We start from the raw sequence: 20,316 nt of genomic DNA, 5'->3' as shown, positions 1-20,316 counted from the left end.
ATCTTCAGTTTTATCGCATGCCTATTGCCTAGATTTAGCCACTGTTGATTCCCAAAGAGGAGAAGTGCAGTTTCAAAGACACGTAAAAACACAGGCTATACCTCCGACAAACAAACATTAGTATTCTGCGCACGTCCAGTTTCATCGGCAGTAAAGTAAGAATTTAAAGCCAAGGTGCCGAGCTGCCTTCCTGATGCAGTGCCTTTTATACAGAAGTCCGGAAAAGTAATTTCAGATCCAAACTGAAGAAAGCAGAAATAGAAAAGAGTAAGTGCAAAAAAATAAAAATAAATCTATAGTAGGAGTTGCATTTATTTCTTTTTAAATTAGTCAGAAACACTTAAAGTGAAAAAAGAAAACACAACGAATTGAATTAAAAACAATGCATTACTGGATTTTATTTTTTATAAAAAAACACTTTCAATAGCTTTTTTCCTTGCTTGTGTGCTCAGAAAAGCTGGTCCCACCTACATCCCCTGCTCTTCTTTCTGGGGAAGGAAGTGGATAGCATAGAGGCAAGATCAGAATGCTGCCATCTAATCCTCCTTTAAACGCACAAGTATTATTCCTCACTCAACTTCAAAATCTCCTGCTGCGGTAAGAAGAGAGGAAGTCATGTGCACAACAGGAAATGGGAGACTTGCCTCCTTTGTGCGCCTCATGCCTCTTTACTGCTTAATATGCTTTTCTATCGCCTTCACTCCTCTGTCCCTCTGTGTGGGTATCTTCACCATCCAAGGTGGATTCAAGGCCCTGGATTCATCATAAACATGCAGATTTGAGATCTAACACACTGCACTATACAAAGGTCCGTATAGTTAAAGCTATGGTTTTCCCAGTAGTGATGTATGGAAGTGAGAGCTGGACCATAAGGAAGGCTGATCGCCGAAGAATTGATGCTTTTGAATTATGGTGCTGGAGGAGACTCTTGAGAGTCCCATGGACTGCAAGAAGATCAAACCTATCCATTCTGAAGGAAATCAGCCCTGAGCGCTCACTGGAAGGACAGATCGTGAAGCTGAGGCTCCAATACTTTGGCCACCTCATGAGAAGAGAAGACTCCCTGGAAAAGACCCTGATGTTGGGAAAGATTGAGGGCACAAGGAGAAGGGGACGACCGAGGATGAGATGGTTGGACAGTGTTCTCGAAGCTATGAACATGAGTTTGACCAAACTGCGTGAGGCAGTGGAAGACAGGAGTGCCTGGAGTGCTATGGTCCATGGGGTCACGAAGAGTCGGACACGACTAAACAACAACAAACAACAACAACACTGCACTTGTAGTGACTGATGGTGCTTAAATGAGGTTTCTCTCACAGGGAACTTGAAGCATGCCGTCGTCGGATAGCCCTATCTCCTTCCTGTGTCCTATCTGGCACCGGACTTTGTGGGCTCTGCCAGGGAAGCAATTTGACAACTGAGGGGGGAGCACATTTTCTGGGATTGCAGCTCATCTGCACGATCAAGCACATCCAGAGTTAGCATGCTTGGGTTGCTATCTCAAACCTGCAAGCTCTGCCCACCCAAACAAGAACGCTAGGCTGTTTCAGCCACACACACCTTGATCACTATGTTTAAAGCAACACAGTTTTTCTCTGATTCACTAAATTCAATCAAGAGCTTTGAAGCCTTTCCGTGTACGAACTCATCATGCATTTTTCATTAGTCTGATACAGGTTTCACACCAATACCTTTCGCTCCCATATCTGAATCTTTCCTCTCCACAGGTCTCTTGAATCAATGCTATTTTTTAGATTCTCAGGAGCCACAATATCTGCAGAAAGATAGTCTGCGATTTTCTGCCAACTGTTGCAGAAAGAAAACATGAGTGAGTTATGCGTTCTTTACTCATATCTTTATATCTTTACAACTCCAATGTAACGGTACAACACCAGCTATCAGCTCAGTACTGCTTTTATCTTTTGTAAAAGTAATATATCTTAGTAGTTGTGGGCATTATCTATATGCCTTCATTTAACCAAAATCACTCAGTGATCTTATAACTCAAATTCTATGGTCTCACAAATCTCCCTTAGCATTCAGGTGTCTAGCTCAAGACTTCCTAGCCCTCTAGGAAATCAAAAGGCAGCTTGATGGGCATGACAAGTTCACTTTGACACCTGAGAACACGATTCATTATCGCCGGAAAAAACCTCAAACCCTGTATACAATTTAAACATACATCAAGGCAGAGAAGAAATCTACCAGAAAGATACAATGCAACGCTTTAGTCAACATTTTGGAAGTATGCTGCTCTTGTTTTCTCTTTTGGTGCAAACTTACCGTATTTTTTCGCTCCATAGGACACACTTTTTCCCTCCGAAAATGTAAGGGGGGGATGTCTGTGTGTCTTATGGAGCGAATGCATGGTCCCTGGAGCCGAATTGCCCAGGGTTGAAAAGCAGATCGTGCTTTTTTTTTTTTTAAGAAAGAGCTAAAGGCTAACAAGAGGGAAAGAGGAAACCCCTCAGCTGCTGGTTGCAAGAGATTGGGGTGGGAGATAAGGGAAGCTAGCTCCCTTCCGGCCACCCCCTTGCCCAGGCCTCCATTGTTGAATGTTCTGCAGAGGGAGGCTGTTTCCCCAGCAACATGTGACTGGCTGATTGGATTATCTGGCTGATTAGATTATCAGAAGCTGCAGAACTGTGAGTTGAACAGGATTTTTCCCTTTGCAAAGTAAACTCAACAACTTTGAGCTGATCCTTTTAAAAATTGGGCTTTTCCTCTTTGCAAAAGAAGCTGCACAACTGTGAGCTGATCCCCACAAAAACGGGGCTTTCCCCCTTTGAAAACTAAGTGCGTCTTATGGTCAGGTGTGTCTTATGGAGTGAAACATACGGTACATTTTGTTTGTAAGGGTCCCTGCCAAAATATTACAATTTATGAACTGAGATGTTCAAATATTTTTACATAAAGTGACATAAACACTAAAATTAGTTCTCTTGTTTAAATGGCACTACTCACATTTTTCTTTCACTTGCTACAATAGTTATTTTTGCTCCATGCCATTCTCTCAGGTGTTTCAAGGCACCAATGGCAGGTAAGCAATCTTTTAATCTAGGGGCATCTCTTTCTGAAGAATGCAATATGACATCAACCATTGTTCTTCCTGTAGAAGCAATTACAATAGATATAACACAAACCCCTCACTATTAAGCACAAGATAGGGTAAAGCTGTTTTATCCCCAAAAAAGCTATTATCAAGCAGTTTGTCAAAAGTTATAGGCTTGTTTGCCGCATTTCTCAAACATCTAGTTGTAGAACACTCAAATTTAGCGAGATGCTTTAAGAGATGCAACCTAACATTGACATCACACCTTCACTGTTATGCTCCATCTTTTACAGATAACCCCAGAAAAAGCTGCATTTAAGCTTCTTGATACCTTTGCAGTTCCAATTTTCCTTCCACTGTATATCAAGCGTCTTACTTCACGACCCTCCTTTCATTCCTCTAACACAGATCTGTAAATAAGCCCTGGAAGGCACAGATAACTCGGCGATATAAAAATGGCTAAATAAATACTGTTCAGCTCTGTTTGCAGCAAGCATCATCATCTTCCAAGTCCATTTTGCAAGTCTATCACAATAGGCACAGATAAAGTGTTGACTTATTTCCATTATGATTCCTGATCACTTTTAAGTTTTTTTAAAAAACTAAATTTTGCCATACTGTATTTCTTCTACCAGGCTGCTCTAATGTGGAAACCTATTGCCACTTTGCTCCCAGACTATGAATGCTGGAAATACATAAACAGAAGCACAAACACCAGCTGGTAAAAGAACCAAACTTTCCAGCAATGCAAAACTACTTGCCAAATAAGAGAGGATTATATACAGAAGGGAGTGACAACATGCATGCTTACTTGAATAAGGATCGCCATAGAAAAAATAAAATAAAATTGGAATAGATCTGTTAAACCCCAAATGCATTTTTTTAAAAAAAAGATATTTCAGGGGAAAAGATTCGATTATTAAAAAAAGATTACCAGGAGCAGGAAGCTTATCTGCTAACAGATGTATACTCTCTGCAGACTCTTCATAGAGACTGAAACACAAACATTGAAAATAAATAAGCTATCATCTTTCAGGAATAAAATGCTTTGAAATATTCCAAGCATTATGCAATCCACATATTAGAATTGCAAAGTATCAACATGTTTTCAGTGTGTGAAACAGGCAAGTAGGCTCACTTCTTATTTGATGTCTGGTGGAGCTGTGGGTTAAACCACTGAGCCTAGGGCTTGCCGATCAGAAGGTCGGCGGTTCGAATCCCCGCGATGGGGTGAGCTCCCGTTGCTTGGTCCCAGCTCCTGCCAACCTAGCAGTTCGAAAGCACGTTAAAGTGCAAGTAGATAAATAGTGCAAGTAGATAAACAGCGGGAAGGTAAACGGCGTTTCCGTGTGCTGCTCTGGTTCGCCAGAAGCGGCTTTGTCATGCTGGGCACATGACCTGGAAGCTGTACGCCGGCTCCCTTGGCCAATAGCGCGAAATGAGTGCCACAACCCCAGAGTCGTTCACGACTGGACCTAATTGTCAGGGATCCCTTTACCTTTACCTTTTACCAATGCCTTTGGCCTCTCTTACCAAGGGGGCTGTTATTAAAAGAACCCATCTAGGGAGGTGGATTAGGGATCACATAAAGATCCTATGGAAACATCCATGCAAGGATGCTTTCAGCAGTGGGTCGGTCCACTGTCCCTCAGACCTTGGGGGGGGGAGCGGACTATTATTTTGAAAGGGGGAGAATGAATGAATTCATATGCCCCACAAATAGCCCAGAGATGCATTTTAAATAAAAGCACACATCCGGAAACACGCTGGTTCCCAGACTATCTGCAGGCCGGATTTAGAAGGCGATTGGGCCAGATCTGGGCCCTGAGCCTTAATTTGCCTACCCATGATTTAAATTTTATGTTTTTTAAAAATTATTCACTGGTTATTAGAGCAGTCATATGCCAAGTCAAACTCTAAAAAAATGTCCCTCCAACAAGTCATTTACTAACACTGTTTTGCTACTTATAACACAATCCGATGTACGTTTATTCAGAACAAACCCAACTAAGTTCAGTTGGGATTATTCGTAACTACTGTATGTATGTTTAGAATTTCAGGCTAAAGAGATGAAGCGACTTCTGTTTGACATGTTTCAGTGATCAACACACCGGCTCCCCCTTGTGTTGGCATTTAGAGTTTTCTTGTAAAATTAACAACACCTGCCATGCAGCATTTATATCTGAAATAAATAATGTTTTAACATTCAACTAGTCAAACCTCTCCAAGAAACTGCCAGGCTTACAAGGCCAAGACCTATTCGAAACTGCTGTTGTATGCAGCCTCATAACAGCCTAACATTATCATGCTTTCATTACAGCCACTTTCAAAGCCCATGAATGTATTTCACATGTTCTGACAACCGAAGAAGCTAGCCAAGTTCTCAAAAGGTATGCCCTCTTTATAAAGGCTTCCATATCACAACTGCATTGTAAAACTGGTGTGTCTGTATTGCCTCACTGCTTATGCTTCCTACGAATTATCCTAAGGGACTCATTTGGTTGAAAATAAAGTAGTAGTAGTAGTAGTAGTAGTAGTAGTAGTAGTAGTAATAATAATAATAATAATAATAATAATAATAATTTATTTATACCCCGCCCATCTGGCTGGGTTTCCCCAGCCACTCTGGGCGGCTTCCAACAGAAAAATAAAACACAGTAATCTATTAAACATTAAAAGCCTCCCTGAACAGGGCTGCCTTCAGATGTCTTCTAAAAGTCTGGTAGTTGTTTTTCTCTTTGACATCTGATGGGAGGGCGTTCCACAGGGCGGGCGCCACTACCGAGAAGGCCCTCTGCCTGGTTCCCTGCAACTTGGCTTCTCACAACGAGGGAACCGCCAGAAGGCCCTCGGCACTGGACCTCAGTGTCCAAGCAGAACGATTGGGGTGGAGACGCTCCTTCAGGTATACTGGACTGAGGCCATTTGGGGCTTTAAAGGTCAGCACCAACACTTTGAATTGTGCTCGGAAACGTACTGGGAGCCAATGCAGGTCTTTCAAGACCGGTGTTATGTGGTCTCGGCGGCCGCTCCCAGTCACCAATCTAGCTGCCGCATTCTGGATTAGTTGCAGTTTCCAGGTCACCTTCAAAGGTAGCCCCACGTAGAGCGCATTGCAGTAGTCCAAGCAAAAGATAACTAGAGCATGCACCACTCTGGTGAGACAGTCTGCAGGCAGGTAGGGTCTCAGCCTGCTTACCAGATGGAGCTGATAGACAGCTGCCCTGGACACAGAATTGACCTGCGCCTTATAAAACACACACAGGCCTTCTGACCTCAGCCCGGCCATTTCACTGTTCTCGTTCAGCTAATAGCGTCCTAAGACAAGCTATCTTGCCCTTGTTCTTCCCTGGTATGTATCCCAGCTCCATTTTTGTACAGTGGCAATAGTTGCCTCCTCCCTAGGTTTACAGCCTAGGTTTTCTGGTTCTTAAACTATACTATTTGGGTGTATTATCAAATACTGAATCAGCTTACTCAGTCAGGGATAGGGATTCCCGGCTATTACTGTCGTCGTCCTCAAAACTTTGGAAATCGCCAAGGCATGCTTCAATATTTCTTTGAATAGAGATTTTGCTTTCATCTGTCTCCAGGTCAAAATTGATGTCCTCCCAGTCACAACTGCAGAACTACCCAATCAAAAGGAAATTCCATAAGGGTTGGCGAAGTTATATTAACATTGTAGAATAGATAATGATGCAGCTTGTACTAACTCACCTGAGAAAACCCACATATTGACTGAATTGCAAAATACCATCCCTTCACACCTGGAGTCCCAACAAGTGAACATGCTAAAAAATAAGAAGGAATAGATAGATAGATAGCGTATTAATACCTTGTATCCAAACCCTATTTCCTTCTTTAGATATGTTTAATGGACTGCAAAGGCTGACTGAAGAACTGCAAGATGCTGTCAAAAAATATACACTAAATAACAAAATGCAAGATATTACTGTAAACAATTGTCTTTTTGTTGCATTATTAACTATCCTTCTCTTTTCTTTGTTGCGAGTCGCTGCTGTTTCTCCTTGTTTTCTAGTGGCCATATACAGTTAACTAAATCTGTGAGGCCCTCAATAAATGACTGCTGTGACTTTATAAATTACCGTAACCGGCATCTAAAGCACAGACCTGAAAACATTTAAAATTTATAAAGATTTTTCTGTTTTCAACAGTGGCAAGTCAGATGCTTCTGGGAAGTTCACAAGCAACACATGTTGGACCTACCCATCCCCTGTGAGTCCCCAATGTCTGAAAACATGGCATATGCTAATATTTGCTGTTTCACTTACCTGGGAAATCTTCAACTTTTGTGTTTAGTGAGGTACTGCAGTTTGTTTCTAATAAGTTATAAATACTTTCAGCAGTCAAACCTGCAAAATACGAATTTTAGTTTATGTGCAAGAAGCATCATAGGAACACAATAATCCACATTCCATCCTGATTAAGCATTCCTTAAATTTACAGTAGCATGCATGCCAAAATATCTCTAGTATATTATAGCTATGAACCAGGGTGACAATAACCAAATGAGGTTCACATGTGTACACGTTTATTAAATCTGCAATCAACACACAATGTTGACACACATACATGTGAATGAAACTTGCAATAAATCAATAAGGTTCATTTACATACACATGAATTAAACCAGCAATAAGCACACAAGTTTCACACATAAATGTGAATGATACTGCAATAAAGAAACGAGGCTCACATGCCAGTATGGGAGGGTGACAATAAGCAAACAAGGTCCAAATGTGTACACGTGAATAAAAGCTGCAATAAACACACATTCACACGTCTACACGTGAATTAAACTGGCAACAAACACACATTCACATGTGTACACGTGAATTACATCTGCAATAAACACACATTCACACGTGTACACATCAATTAAACCGGCAAGAAACACATGACATTCACATGTGTACACGTGAATTACACCTGCAATAAACACACATTCACAAGTGTACACATCAATTAAGCCGGCAAGAAACACACGACATTCACACCTGTACACGTGAATTAAACTTGCAATAAACACACATGAAATCCACTTGTGTACACGTGAATTAAACCTGCAATAAACACACGACATTCACAAGCATACACGTGAATTAAACCTGTGATTAAACACACAGCGTTCGTACACGTGAACTAAACCAGCGACAAACACGCGAAGTTCACACGCGCACACGTGAACGAAACCTGGCATAAGCCGACGAGGTTCACACGGGAAGGAATCGCGCACCTGGGCGGCCTTCGGGTCCGGCCTCTCCTCGCCGGCCTCGCCAGTTCACGAAGAGGAGGTGGCGGTCCATGGCAGTGAGTCCCGCCGCCGCCGGGCGCTCGCTTCCCGCTTCCCGCCTCCCTTCGCCTTCCCCTCGGCGGCGGCGGCGGCAGCGCCGCTTCCGCTTCCCGAGGAGGAGCTACAGGCCTCGGCCGCCGCTCGCCGCCTTCCTTCCGCTCGCGGCCGGCAAGAGAGGCCCCTTGGACGGCGAGGCCGCCATGGCCAGCTTCACCAAGGCCGCGCAGGTACGGCCTTCGAGCCCTCGGAAAGGCACCACGCAGGGCTGGCTGCCCGCTTTAATGCGGAGTGAATCCGCATTCTTTAAGCCGGGGAGGGGGCGCTGCCTTTCTTGTATTGCAAAAGGCTGGGGGGGGGGGCGGGGAACCGGCGCGCTGCAAATGTGTCTTCCGTTTTAAATCGGGCAGCTGGGGGGGGGGGCGAAAATGGATCTGTAACCCTTGCTAAAATGGGTTGATGTTGTAGTTATGAATAAAGTCACGTGGTTATTATTGCTATTGCTGTTAACTGAATTGGTATACTGTACCACACTTCCTCCTGAGACCACAACGTTAATAATAATAATAATAATAATAATAATAATAACAATAACAATAACAATAATAAATAATAATAAATGCTTAGAGCAGAACAGGTGGTGTAAAATATATCCCAAAGTGGAACGCAAGGTTTGTATTTGGTACCAGATATGTCAAATAATCCATGAACGCTACCAAATAAACTCATATATATTTAGTGGGAACGTGAGAACCATGATACTGCTCAGTTGTATAAATCAAATCACAAGCTCTTTAGGTAAAACCATGTTCTGCCTCCAGCATTGAGGTAGGGGTGCCTTATAACAGTGTCTCTCCATTTCCTTCTGGGTGTAAAAATGCAATGCTTATTGTTTTCCTTCTCTTTCCGGAAGTGTAGGCTTTCAGGGGCACCTCCTTGCGTAGACTCTCCAGAAAAGTGACCAGGTCAAGGGACTTGCGCCTTCTCTTGCCTGGTCCTTGCCTATTTCAGCCATGTGCTGCCCTCCACTGTCAGAGGCAGTATGCTGGGAGTCACAAGTTGCACTTGGGCCCTGCTTGCAGACTTCCAGTAGGCTGGGCGCTGTGACCCTCCAGATATTTTTGCTGGACTACAACTACCATGACCAATGGCTATGCTGGCTGGGCTGTTGAATGCTGCGGAATCAGAGAAAATCTGGAGAGCCACAGCTTTAAAGGGAAATTACCTCTGAGTCTCGTTATGCTCATTTGCATGTGACAAGTGGTCTCTCCCCCCCCCCACGTAACCCATTAATTGAGGGTTATGTTATGAACTCTAATTATGGCTTACACCGTATGTATTAACATGCTACAGAACTTTCTTTTTATTACTGAATAATAATAATAATAATAATAATAATAATAATAATAATAATAATAATAATAATAATGTTGTTCTTTACATCTGAATTGGTTCTGAATGACCTTTTAAAATATGGCTTCAGCCTGATGCATGCTTACTTGGAACTGATTCCTACTGACTATAAGTGGACTTACTCCCAAGTAAGTGTGCGCAGGACTGCAGCCTATACAGAGTTAGGTGCACTTAAGTCTATTATTTTCAGTTATGTTGGTGCTCCTATACTGCATAGGACTGAGGTTTAAAAAAACTGGAGAAATTATTGCATGGATGCCGCTGTTGCTTTCCAACTACGAGTTGGATTCTGATCAATCATTGTTGACCATCTTCTGTGTCCCAGGGCAGCAAAAATGTCTCTTTAGGCAGGTTGGTGTTGCATTTTATTTTAATGCAACCAGTCCTAATAGACAAACCACAGTTCTTAATGTCATATGGGTCAAATAATGTGTGCTGGGGATGGTTCACTGAGATGAGCACATATATTTTTGTTTGGTAGGAATAATAATATTTCTATATGTTAACCACGATCCATTATTCCTTTAAAGCAATGGGCCACATTTGCTCGAGCCTGGTATCTTATAGATGCGAAGATGCAACCGCCAGGCAAAATTGCAGCCATCACTGCCATCAGACTTCAGGGGAAGCATAAGCCTGTGTACCATGCACTAAGTGAGTTCTGCTCGGGATTCAAATGTTTGCTATATCGGCACTGATTTGTTTTTATTGTTTAAAGCGGGGGTCAACAATCTTTTGGGGCCAATGAACACATTTTTAGGCTGGAGGAATTGTGGGCACCACAAACACTGTAACCTGTTCTGTTGGGTACAATAGAATTCTTTCAAACCTAATTTCTGAGGGAGGACAAATAGTGGACATTAGAGGGCATTAGAGGGGGTCTCTGTGGCCAGAGAGTGCTCCTATGGGCACCACTTTGACAAACCCCAGTCTAAAGCTGGAGTGGAATGAATTGAGTTTTGCATAACCATTTTGTTGTTGTTTAACAACAGTCTGCATGTAAATTTTCAAAATGAGAACATTGCATAGCATCTCCTTACTATGACCCGGAAGCTGTCTGCGGACAAACGCTGGCTCCCTCGGCTTATAGAGCGAGATGAGTGCCGCAACCCCAGAGTCGGACACGACTGGACCTGATGGTCAGGGGCCCCTTTACCTTTTTAATCTGTGTTGAATGATCCCGGCTATGCCTTCTTTCTTAAGTACTTTCCTGAATCTTATGAAGGCCCATCTAATTCAGCATGCTTTGCAAGGATCCCAGCCCCTTTATCTGTGAAATACACACATTTTGATGTAGGATAACCATATGAGTAGAATATATTTTGTAAGTAGTAGAGCTGAGAATAGATGCAGAGCAAATGCAGAATAACTCTTAGGTTCTCTTCCCCTTAAAAAAGCTGAAATGGTTTTGAAACCTAAACCAAATGCATGCTTCACGAATTGAGCTGGCTGCACATTACACACAGTGGCAGAGCTTCATGCTCCAGCACCAGGGGCGGAGAGCAGGTGGGCGCAGGACTGATGTGCGTCCCGGGGGCTGGGCGCACTGCCTGTAGGGGCAGGGGGCGCGTCCTGGGGGCGGGGCACCCAGTGCAAGCAAGGGGGGCAGCCGCGATGGCACCCTGCCGGGATCGAGCTGCCGGGGGCGGGGCACTCCCGCACTCCTTCCTCCGCCAGTAATTACACACCCCTCTGTAGCTAATGAGGGCATGACTTGCAAGGAGTTTTGCCACTAATGGGTGCCATGAAAACTAATGCTTTTGAGGCGTGTTACCTCAACATTGCGCAGGATCATAGATACTTCCCTGATTTGGGTTCAATTCACACATAATGTTAAGCCAAATCATGGTTAGCATGAGCACACAAGTATGCAGGCTCCCGAAGAGGAGGTCATCGCTACTGTACTCCTCCTCAGGTCCTGTTGTTGCTGCTGCTGCTGCACTGCTGTGAACTAAGCCATGGTTTGACTTAGTGTCTTGTCCTTGGTTACAGTTTATGGTTTGTCTAGAGGAAATTGTGCTATACACCTGGAGTAGCTGATGATCCTGTTAACTGAGAACCTTTTTCTTTTAAGGTGACCTTGGAGATCATGTTGTCATAATAAACACAAGGCACATTGCTTTTTCCGGCAACAAATGGGAGCAGAAGGTGTATTCATCACATACTGGGTAAGCTTTCGAAGGATTAAAAACATGAAACAAATCAGTACTGTTGGTAAAATGCGGATATTCTGTAAATGGCTTTGGACGTTGTTACTGTTAGAAAGTTGGAAAAGGGAAGCTTTGTATTTTTAGTATAAGGTATGCTAATATACAGTGGTACCTCGACATCCAAACGATTCGACTTCCGAAGGTTTCGACTTCCGAAGTCAACAAACCCAGAGGTTTTTTCGCCCCGCGCGCGGTAGGCACCTGCGCAGAAGTGGCGCGCCCCGTCGGCGCATGCGCAGAACGGGTGCTTCAACAACCGAAGACTTTGACTTACGAAGATGACCACGGAACGGATGGTCTTCGTAAGTCGAGGTACTCTATATTGGAAATGCTTGTGCAACTCCCATAGTAAAGTGTGGTGTGTTTTTTAGCAAATAGCCCCATGACAGGGTGTTCTACATTTTTACTCACTACAGCAAATGTGCTGTCATCCTTTAGCAGCCATAACAAGTCTGAGCCTTCCTTCTAACCTTCGAGTTGCAGAAGTGGATGGAGACAATTGCCTCTCCAGCTCCAAAGGAGGGAAGGAGGCAAGGGGATGTTTGGCCGCTGCATTGCTGAAGTACACGGGGCCAATCCAGAAAGCCCCGCCATCCTTTCCAGCTCCAAACTCGGAGCTCTCATAACATAACATACAAGTTATTAATATTATTCTCATCTGCCCTTCACCAGCAAGTCCCAGGACAGGATACAGCCATTTAAAATTCAATATGGAAAACAGTTAACACAAATCAGTCACGTGAATATGGTTGCTTCTGAAAATATCAATGAAACGACAAGATGATATGAATCAACATCAATAAAATACTTATAAAACCATAAACAATGCAGTTCACTAGTGAGCAAGCTTACAGTACAGCATATGCATGTTTTTATTTGCAAGATGGCAGTCTTTGCTATCGTTCTCTTATTTAGATACGCTTCTGAATTTTCTTGATTCTGTTGTTTTGTATTCTAGATACCCTGGTGGCTTCAGACAGGTGACGGCAGCTAACCTTCATCTAAGGGACCCAACTGCAGTAAGTGAGCATGCTTTCTTGTCCTACCTCCCTAAATGACTTCCCTCTGCAATTTTCTGCCTTCATTTCAAGTGAAGTGGCAGCTCACATGTGTGTTACAGTGGCAGGTGCTCTCATCTCGGGGGTAAAGGTAAAGGGACCCTTGACCATTAGGTCCAGTAGTGACCGACTCTGGGGTTGCGGCGCTCATCTCGAGTTACTGGCCGAGGGAGCCGGCGTACAGCTTCCAGGTCATGTGGCCAGCATGACAAAACCGCTTCTGGCGAACCAGAGCAGCACACGGAAACGCCGTTTACCTTCCCGCTGTAGTGGTACCTATTTATCTACTTGCACTTTGAGGTGCTTTTGAACTGCTAGGTTGGCAGGAGCTGGGACCGAGCAACGGGAGCTCACCCCGTCGCAGGGATTCAAACCACCGACCTTTTGATCAGCAAGCCCTAGGCTCAATGGTTTAACCCGCAGCGCCACCTGCATCCCACCATCTCGGGGGTACCAACCCTCAAAGTCATTTTTGGCTCCTTCCTATCCTATTTGCTTCCCACATGAAGCAGTGGCCAGGTCCTAGCATTGAGAGCCTTCCCATGTGATCATTAAGAGATTGTCACATCTTTGCAGTTGAAGGGGCTTGCTGCATGAGATTAGAATGATAAAACTGTGATATCTCTACTGGACATACAGTAATACTTTGAGGGTAACCATGCACTCTGTGGTCAGCTCTCTCTTTTTGCAGGGATGGGAAGTGCCATTATGAGGCTATATTATATGGGACTGAGAGGGTGGTTAATTACATTACAGGCACTCTACAGCAAGTGCCCACAATGCAATGCAATTCAAAATGTTGTGTGTTTATTTCGTTTCTGAAGCTGCGGCTGCCCCAGCCTTCTGAATCCCCACCTCTGGCTCCATCCCATGCATTCCACCAACATCAGTTTTCCGCTCCTCTTTTTACAGTTCTCAGTCTCTACACCAAACTTTTTAATTTTCTGTTCTCTCATTTCCATGCCTTCTGCCTTGCTTTTCCTTGTGGTTGAACAGCTTCTATATCTCTTGTCAAACTGCCTTCCCTCCTCTCGTTATTCAGATTCTGTGGTGTTAGCCGAATTTTTTAAAAGGGAAATTTCACAGTGGTTTTAATAAATGAACCCTTAAATCCAGCTTTTTAAATCCTTGATCTTTATCACACTTGTCCATGTTCTTTTGGGTACTTGGTGCATTGAGTCTGTGTGATTACACTACTCATGGATCACATCAGCAAGGCCTAGACGTCTGGGCAGCCCAGGATCTCCCCAGAGGTGGTAGTTGTTATTGGCACCCATATGTCTTGAGATGTAATGGAGTGCACCTCTGGGGAGATTCTGGGCTGCCCAGATGTCTCAGCCTTGCTGGTGTGATCCAAAAGAACACAGAGCAATATGTTTGGCTGCAGGAGTTGCCAGAAGGAGGAGTCAAAGGCCAAAATGGTCAAAGGCCTGGAAACGATGCCTTATGGGGAACGGCTTAGGGAGCTGGGTATGTTTAGCCTGGAGAAGAGAAGGTTAAGGGGTGATATGATAGCCATGTTCAAATATATGAAAGGATGTCATATGGAGGAGGGTGAAAGGTTGTTTTCTGCTGCTCCAGAGAAGCGGACACGGAGCAATGGATTCAAACTTCAAGAAAGAAGATTCCACCTAAACATTAGGAAGAACTTCCTGACAGTAAGAGCTGTTCGGCAGTGGAATTTGCTACCAAGGAGTGTGGTGGAGTCTCCTTCTTTGGAGGTCTTTAAGCAGAGGCTTGACAGGCATATGTCAAGAATGCTTTGATGGTGTTTCCTGCTTGGCAGGGGGTTGGACTGGATGGCCCTTGTGGTCTCTTCCAACTCTATGATTCTATGAGTCCTTAGGGATTTGTGTAGGGTTTACTCCTGAGCCTTTTTTTCCCTCCCATGGATATTCCGCAAGGCAGTGGAGGTTTAGGATCAGAGTTTTTCTTCTCCTAGATGAGCTAACTGGTAGTTAAGTCACATACCGGTAGCAGCAGCAGCAGTACTAAAGATGCAGTTTAAAATAAAAGTTTTCAGAAACTGACTTGGTGCTTACAGATGAATGATAGATTCTTTGACTACATCAGCCTTTCATAACACAAAGGTTTTCCGTTTTATTTTTTATTTGAGTTGCACGTGTTGGCCAGTGAACACTGGAGGGCAGCATAACTTAACATGCCTCAAAGTTAGACATGGAAAAATTGTGCTGCTGGATTATGTGCAGGCAGTGCAGTTGTTGAAACCCACCTTAGATTATGTCAGGACCCAGGCAATGAAGACCAATGTAACAAATACTATTCCTGTTAATAACTTTTTAGCAGAAACCTAGACTAGACTAACAGAGGAACAAGTGGAGAAAAATATTGTTCCAAAAAATCATTAAAAGGTCTGCTTTTAATATCAAATGAGCTCTGGTTTTGTCTTCCTCTATCCCAATATTCAGAGCTGAGTACATTGATTAGGCAGAGTATTTTGGAGAAAGAGAGCTTAGGGCAAATAGGAAGATCAACTGGGAGACTAGTAAAAGAAAATGAAGCAGAGAGATGAATGTGAAAGGGGCTTTGCAGAAAAGGACATTGGGGGTGGGGCACATTGCATACTGCAGTTGTCTAAAAGTGCAGAATGGAGCATCAGTTTTCAAAGTAAAATTTGGAATAAATTATGTAAGGATTAGAGCTGTAATCAGCTGTGTTGTTTAAGAAGTTTGTCTTGTCTCGGAAAGAGCTCCATTCATTTGGGAATGAATGTGCACTTATTTCAGTTGTTGTCCCATAGAAATTGCTTCCCTTCATGTATTTGGAAAGGTATTGTAGGGGAAAGATGTGAAGTTCCATTCCACCATGTGACAATTGCAAAAAAACACGGCTGCACAACTCTACTTTAGAAGTCAAATTGTTTTGTAGAAGAAATCCAGAAATAAGGCAGTTGGAACTAAGGTCTATCAAATTTGGCATGCAAGTCCATTTAGCTTAAAACTGTATAGTTTTTACAAGTGGAAAAGTAGCCTAATCCTCTATAATGTTTCCTCCCCACCCCACCCCCGTAATTCTATGTATTTCAGAAAAACTGTGCATGGTTCCTATATTATACTCCTTGCTATGTAATACTTTTTCTTTTAATTTCTCTTCTCTAAGATGAATCTCTTCTGTTTATATAAGACAACCTCTCTGCCTAAATGTGCACCCATTTTGTTATTCTTTCTGAATACAGTAGTTCTTCTGGGAAGGTGAGATTTCCCAGTCTGAGACTAACCTTTTAACTACAAAACCAATGACTCAGAAGGGCAGTAGCATAGTGGAAGTTTGCACTTGCACGCAGAAAGACTCCAGTTCCATCTCTGGCATTTCTAGGTAGGGCTGGAAAAGACTGGCAGTGATTCTCAAAGGCTTCGATCAATGAAGATACTGAACTAGATAGACTAGGGGGTCCAGTTTGGTATAAGGCACCTTCCTAGACGAAAAAGGGCCGTCTTATACAGTACATGGAAAAATACGGTATTTAGGGCTGATGCAGGCAACTTTTTGCTTCTAATGCTTCCACCAGCATATTTTATTGATGTCAGCCGCCCTGAGCCTGGCTCTCGCTGTGGAGGGCGGGGTATAAATTATTATTATTATCATTATTATTATTATTATTATTATTATTATTATTATTATATTTAAAAGAAGAATGGCACTTTATCCAAAGACTTCTATCAATAACTGGGTTTTCTTTACACCATTTTTTTGCTGATACCATACACTATCTCTCTTAACAGATCACTTTTCCAGTGTTTTTTTGTGTGTGTGCTGGAATCAAACAGCATTATTCAATTTTTGAACCAGATTTTTCTTCTTGAATTTGCTTCATTGTACCAATGTCTTCTCAAATAATAATGAGTCGGCCAGATTTCTTGGAAAGTTTAGTTACTTCTTCCAAATCTCTGCCTTTCCAACTATTATATGGGTGTATTTACACACACACACACACACACACACACACACACACACACACACACATATTCATTCTTCACAGCTGTCTGTTTGGCAGTTTTATTAGTTCCTTACTAGAGAGCTTGTCCAAATGTTTCAGGAACTGCTTAATGTTAGCATTTTGCTCCCCCCCCCCCGCCCGTTGAGTCTTTAGATTATATTTTAGAAGAGGGATAAGCAACTAGCAGCCCAAGGACTCGACCTACTGTCAAGGGGGTTCCCCATCTGATAGTCCCTGATTTCAAGGAGTTGGACTTCCTCACCCCATAACGCTCCTCAGCTGCTAATTCCTATGTACAGGCCAAGACACATGTAAATAGAAATGCAAACCTGAAGAACCACAGAACTACTTTTTTGAAGAATGTGAAGCAACTGAAATCAAGAGTCGGTTGACTCAGCTAGTGTCCACTTTGTCCTGACAATGCCCCACACCATGATTTGGAGAACTGAGAAAGGGTTCTTCCCCACACCCGCTTTGCGTGTGGTTTACTGTCTACCATGACGCCTGAATTAAGAAATTATGGTTAGTGCTAGTCTTCCAAACCTGGGTCAGTGACAGACTATGCAGAAGGTGACAAACTATGCATGGGTTGAGAAAGGGATCCATAAGCCCACAATCTCAATTTGTGAGTGAAATTCATTTGTGACTTAAATCTTTCCCTGCTTTGGTTAATTCATCTAACTCCTATTCACAAGTTGTGCCGCGATCCAGCAGAGAGCACGTTTCACTTAAAAAGAGGTGGCAATTTGTTGCTAAAGAACATGATAATAACAACAATCAAATAATTAAAGGTGAAGTAGATGTTGCCTTGTTAACTGAAGTTGCTATTCTGATGTTATTGGGGCTGACGGTGAGTCCTGAGGACATAAGCAACTGAAAAGTCTCCCATACCACGTTCCCCTCCCCCTATAAGTACTGTAAGTGTGAGTTCATAAATCTCTGGTGGTGGTTTTTCCGCGTTTTATTGATGGGAGTATATTTATTAGCTGCATTATAGTTTTCATTTGTGCTTGCAAGCCAACCTGGGAGCGCTGGTGATGAGTGAGGGGTATACATTTCTAAAATAAATACGACCCTCCAGTCCAAACCATGTCATCAAGAGGGCCCAACTGCATGTTACGCGAGAAAACTCTGTGATTGAATCCCCTAGCATATTTGAGGGTGGCTCAGCCGGTGGCGCTGTGGTTAAACCACTGAGCCTAGGGCTTGCTGATCAGAAAGTCGGTGGTTCGAATCCCTGTGACAGGGTGAGCTCCCGTTGCTTGGTCCCAGCTCCTGCCAACCTAGCAGTTCGAAAGCACGTCAAAATGCAAGTAGATAAATAGGAACCGCTTCAGCGGGAAGGTAAACGCCGTTTCCATGTGCTGCTCTGGTTTGCCAGAAGCGGCTTTGTCATGCTGGCCACATGACCTGGAAGCTGTACGCCGGCTCCCTCGGCCAATAATGCGAGATGAGCGCGCAACCCCAGAGTCGGTCACGACTGGACCTAATGGTCAGGGGTCCCTTTACCTTTACCTTTACAGCTTGGATCAGGAGTCTGGAATGAACCCATGTCCCCAGAGCAGCTATAAACTCTGGAAGGGGGGGGGAACATAAATGCAGAATACAGGGGTGCAATTTGAGTAGTATTGGGGATCATTGCAGTACAGGGCGAGGATTGAATCTCTTTCCCCCTGATCCAAAGGAGCGCCCCAGGGGCCTGCTTTGAACAAAAGAAAAATACCTTGAATTTCCCTTCATTTAGCCAAGGTTGGTTTGGTTTTTTTAAGCCAACTGTAATATGAAGTGCAATTGTGTAAAACCACTCTGCCGGCATATGTGGAAATGTGTAGAGCTCTCTCCGTTGTATTTGAAAGAAGTGCACATGACCGCTTGAAGCTTGGAAGTGAAAGTTTCTGGCTTTTTACTTGTGGCTTTTATGTTCCTTCCAGATTGCATTACTCTTATCGGCTTTGTAAACTGTCTATTGAAAACTAACATTTATGGCGTCTTTTGTGGCTTTTATTCAGGATTCAATGCGCACACACAGAAAAGCACCTGAAAAATATAGTAGTTTCTACTGCAAAAAAATCCTAGGCGTAAAACTGTTGAAACTGCCCTGACGAGAAAGAAATTCCAGATGCAAAAAGACACGGCAGTTCTTATTATAATGCACTCCAAGAGTTCTTAACTCCAAATCTGAAGGCATGCTTATGTAATAATAATAATAAAAAGTAGAAGTGGGCAAAATATTTTTCTGTGTGTTATGCATACTTTGGAAAGGGGCTGAAGGATCTCAAGGATCCTTATTCAATTCTCTATTAGCTGGCTGAAGATTTCTGAGACCTTGAGGCAGCCAATATTATGTATTTTCTTTTGCAGATTGTAAAACTGGCTACGTATGGCATGCTCCCCAAAAACCTTCTCAGAAGAACTATGATGCAAAGGCTGCATATCTTTGCAGATGATGTAAGTTAGTTGCCAGTATTGTTTCTTGTGTACCAATCTCGACTGTACCCACGCAAATTCTAACCTACATTTTCAATCCATGTACAGTGGTACCTTGGTTCTCAAACTTAATCCGTTCCAGAAGTCTGTTCCAAAACCAAAGCGTTCCAAAACCAAAGCGCGCTTTTCCATAGAAAGTAATGCAAAATGGATTAATCGGTTCCAGACTTTTAAAAACAACCCCTAAAACAGCAATTTAACATGAATTTTACTAACAAGACCATTGATCCATAAATGAAAGCAATAAACAATGTACTGCAGTCACCAAATCAATCCCTCAGTAGCTGAACTGGGTTCCACACAGTCACCAAAAAAGAGCCACAAAAATGCAAAATAAACAGCAAAAACAGACAGACCTCAGCGTAACATTCAAAACGGAAGTGTGGCACTCAAAAGGGAGCGCATTCGGCTTCCGGAAAAAGTTCACAAACCCAAACACTTACTTCCAGGTCTGCAGTGTTTTGGTTCCAAGTTGTTCAAGTACCAAGGCGTTTGAGAACCAAGGTACCACTGTATGTACCCAGTAAAGTAGATTCCCATCTGTGAAAACAGTCCATTCGTTGTCCCTATAAGATGTCACTGCGCACTTCGTTGATTTTGTCAATACAGACTGACTTGCAGAGCTATCCCAACTGCAGCAGAGTAGGGCGGAGGTACCATTGCTGCGTGCTGAGCCCCAGCATCTCACAGGGGCCAGGGGGAAGCAAGAGAGGAGGAAGAGATTCTTCAGGGGTCAGGCCCCTTGGGGAATCCACAGGCCCCTTGGGGAATCCACAGGCCTTTGAATACAAAGCCACTAATACCCTTGCCCTCCAGAGCAGGATTTT

General features: G+C 43.3%; 2 protein-coding genes across 4 annotated transcripts in view; one reads left to right on the top strand and one right to left on the bottom strand.

Annotated features, from left to right (window-relative positions):
* MTBP (MDM2 binding protein) overlaps positions 1 to 8,447 on the bottom strand; it is a 28,909-nt gene extending 20,462 nt beyond the window's left edge. The window contains exons 1-8 of one of the 2 annotated variants that reach the window (XM_088675877.1): positions 8,267 to 8,447; positions 7,345 to 7,425; positions 6,770 to 6,843; positions 6,530 to 6,681; positions 3,987 to 4,045; positions 2,965 to 3,109; positions 1,692 to 1,806; positions 102 to 242 (exon numbers count right to left, since the gene is read on the bottom strand). In XM_088675877.1, coding sequence (XP_088532003.1) covers positions 102 to 242; positions 1,692 to 1,806; positions 2,965 to 3,109; positions 3,987 to 4,045; positions 6,530 to 6,681; positions 6,770 to 6,843; positions 7,345 to 7,425; positions 8,267 to 8,273 — 774 coding nt within the window. In that variant the 5' untranslated portion in view covers positions 8,274 to 8,447. The remainder of the gene's footprint in view (positions 1 to 101; positions 243 to 1,691; positions 1,807 to 2,964; positions 3,110 to 3,986; positions 4,046 to 6,529; positions 6,682 to 6,769; positions 6,844 to 7,344; positions 7,426 to 8,266) is intronic. The other variant, XM_035125373.3, reaches the window with a different exon arrangement.
* Positions 8,448 to 8,528: 81 nt separating this feature from the next.
* The window catches only part of MRPL13 (mitochondrial ribosomal protein L13), a 30,347-nt gene continuing 18,559 nt past the window's right edge, over positions 8,529 to 20,316 (top strand). For both annotated transcript variants that reach the window (XM_035125376.3, XM_088675878.1), the window contains exons 1-5: positions 8,529 to 8,593; positions 10,307 to 10,430; positions 11,851 to 11,944; positions 12,945 to 13,005; positions 19,364 to 19,450. In XM_035125376.3, the coding sequence (XP_034981267.1) occupies positions 8,567 to 8,593; positions 10,307 to 10,430; positions 11,851 to 11,944; positions 12,945 to 13,005; positions 19,364 to 19,450 (393 nt within the window). In that variant the 5' untranslated portion in view covers positions 8,529 to 8,566. The remainder of the gene's footprint in view (positions 8,594 to 10,306; positions 10,431 to 11,850; positions 11,945 to 12,944; positions 13,006 to 19,363; positions 19,451 to 20,316) is intronic.

The sequence above is a fragment of the Zootoca vivipara genome, chromosome 8 (assembly GCF_965207765.1).
Source record: "Zootoca vivipara chromosome 8, rZooViv2.hap1.1, whole genome shotgun sequence".
NCBI lineage: Eukaryota > Metazoa > Chordata > Lepidosauria > Squamata > Lacertidae > Zootoca > Zootoca vivipara.
This window is presented reverse-complemented; position numbering and strand designations above follow the sequence as displayed.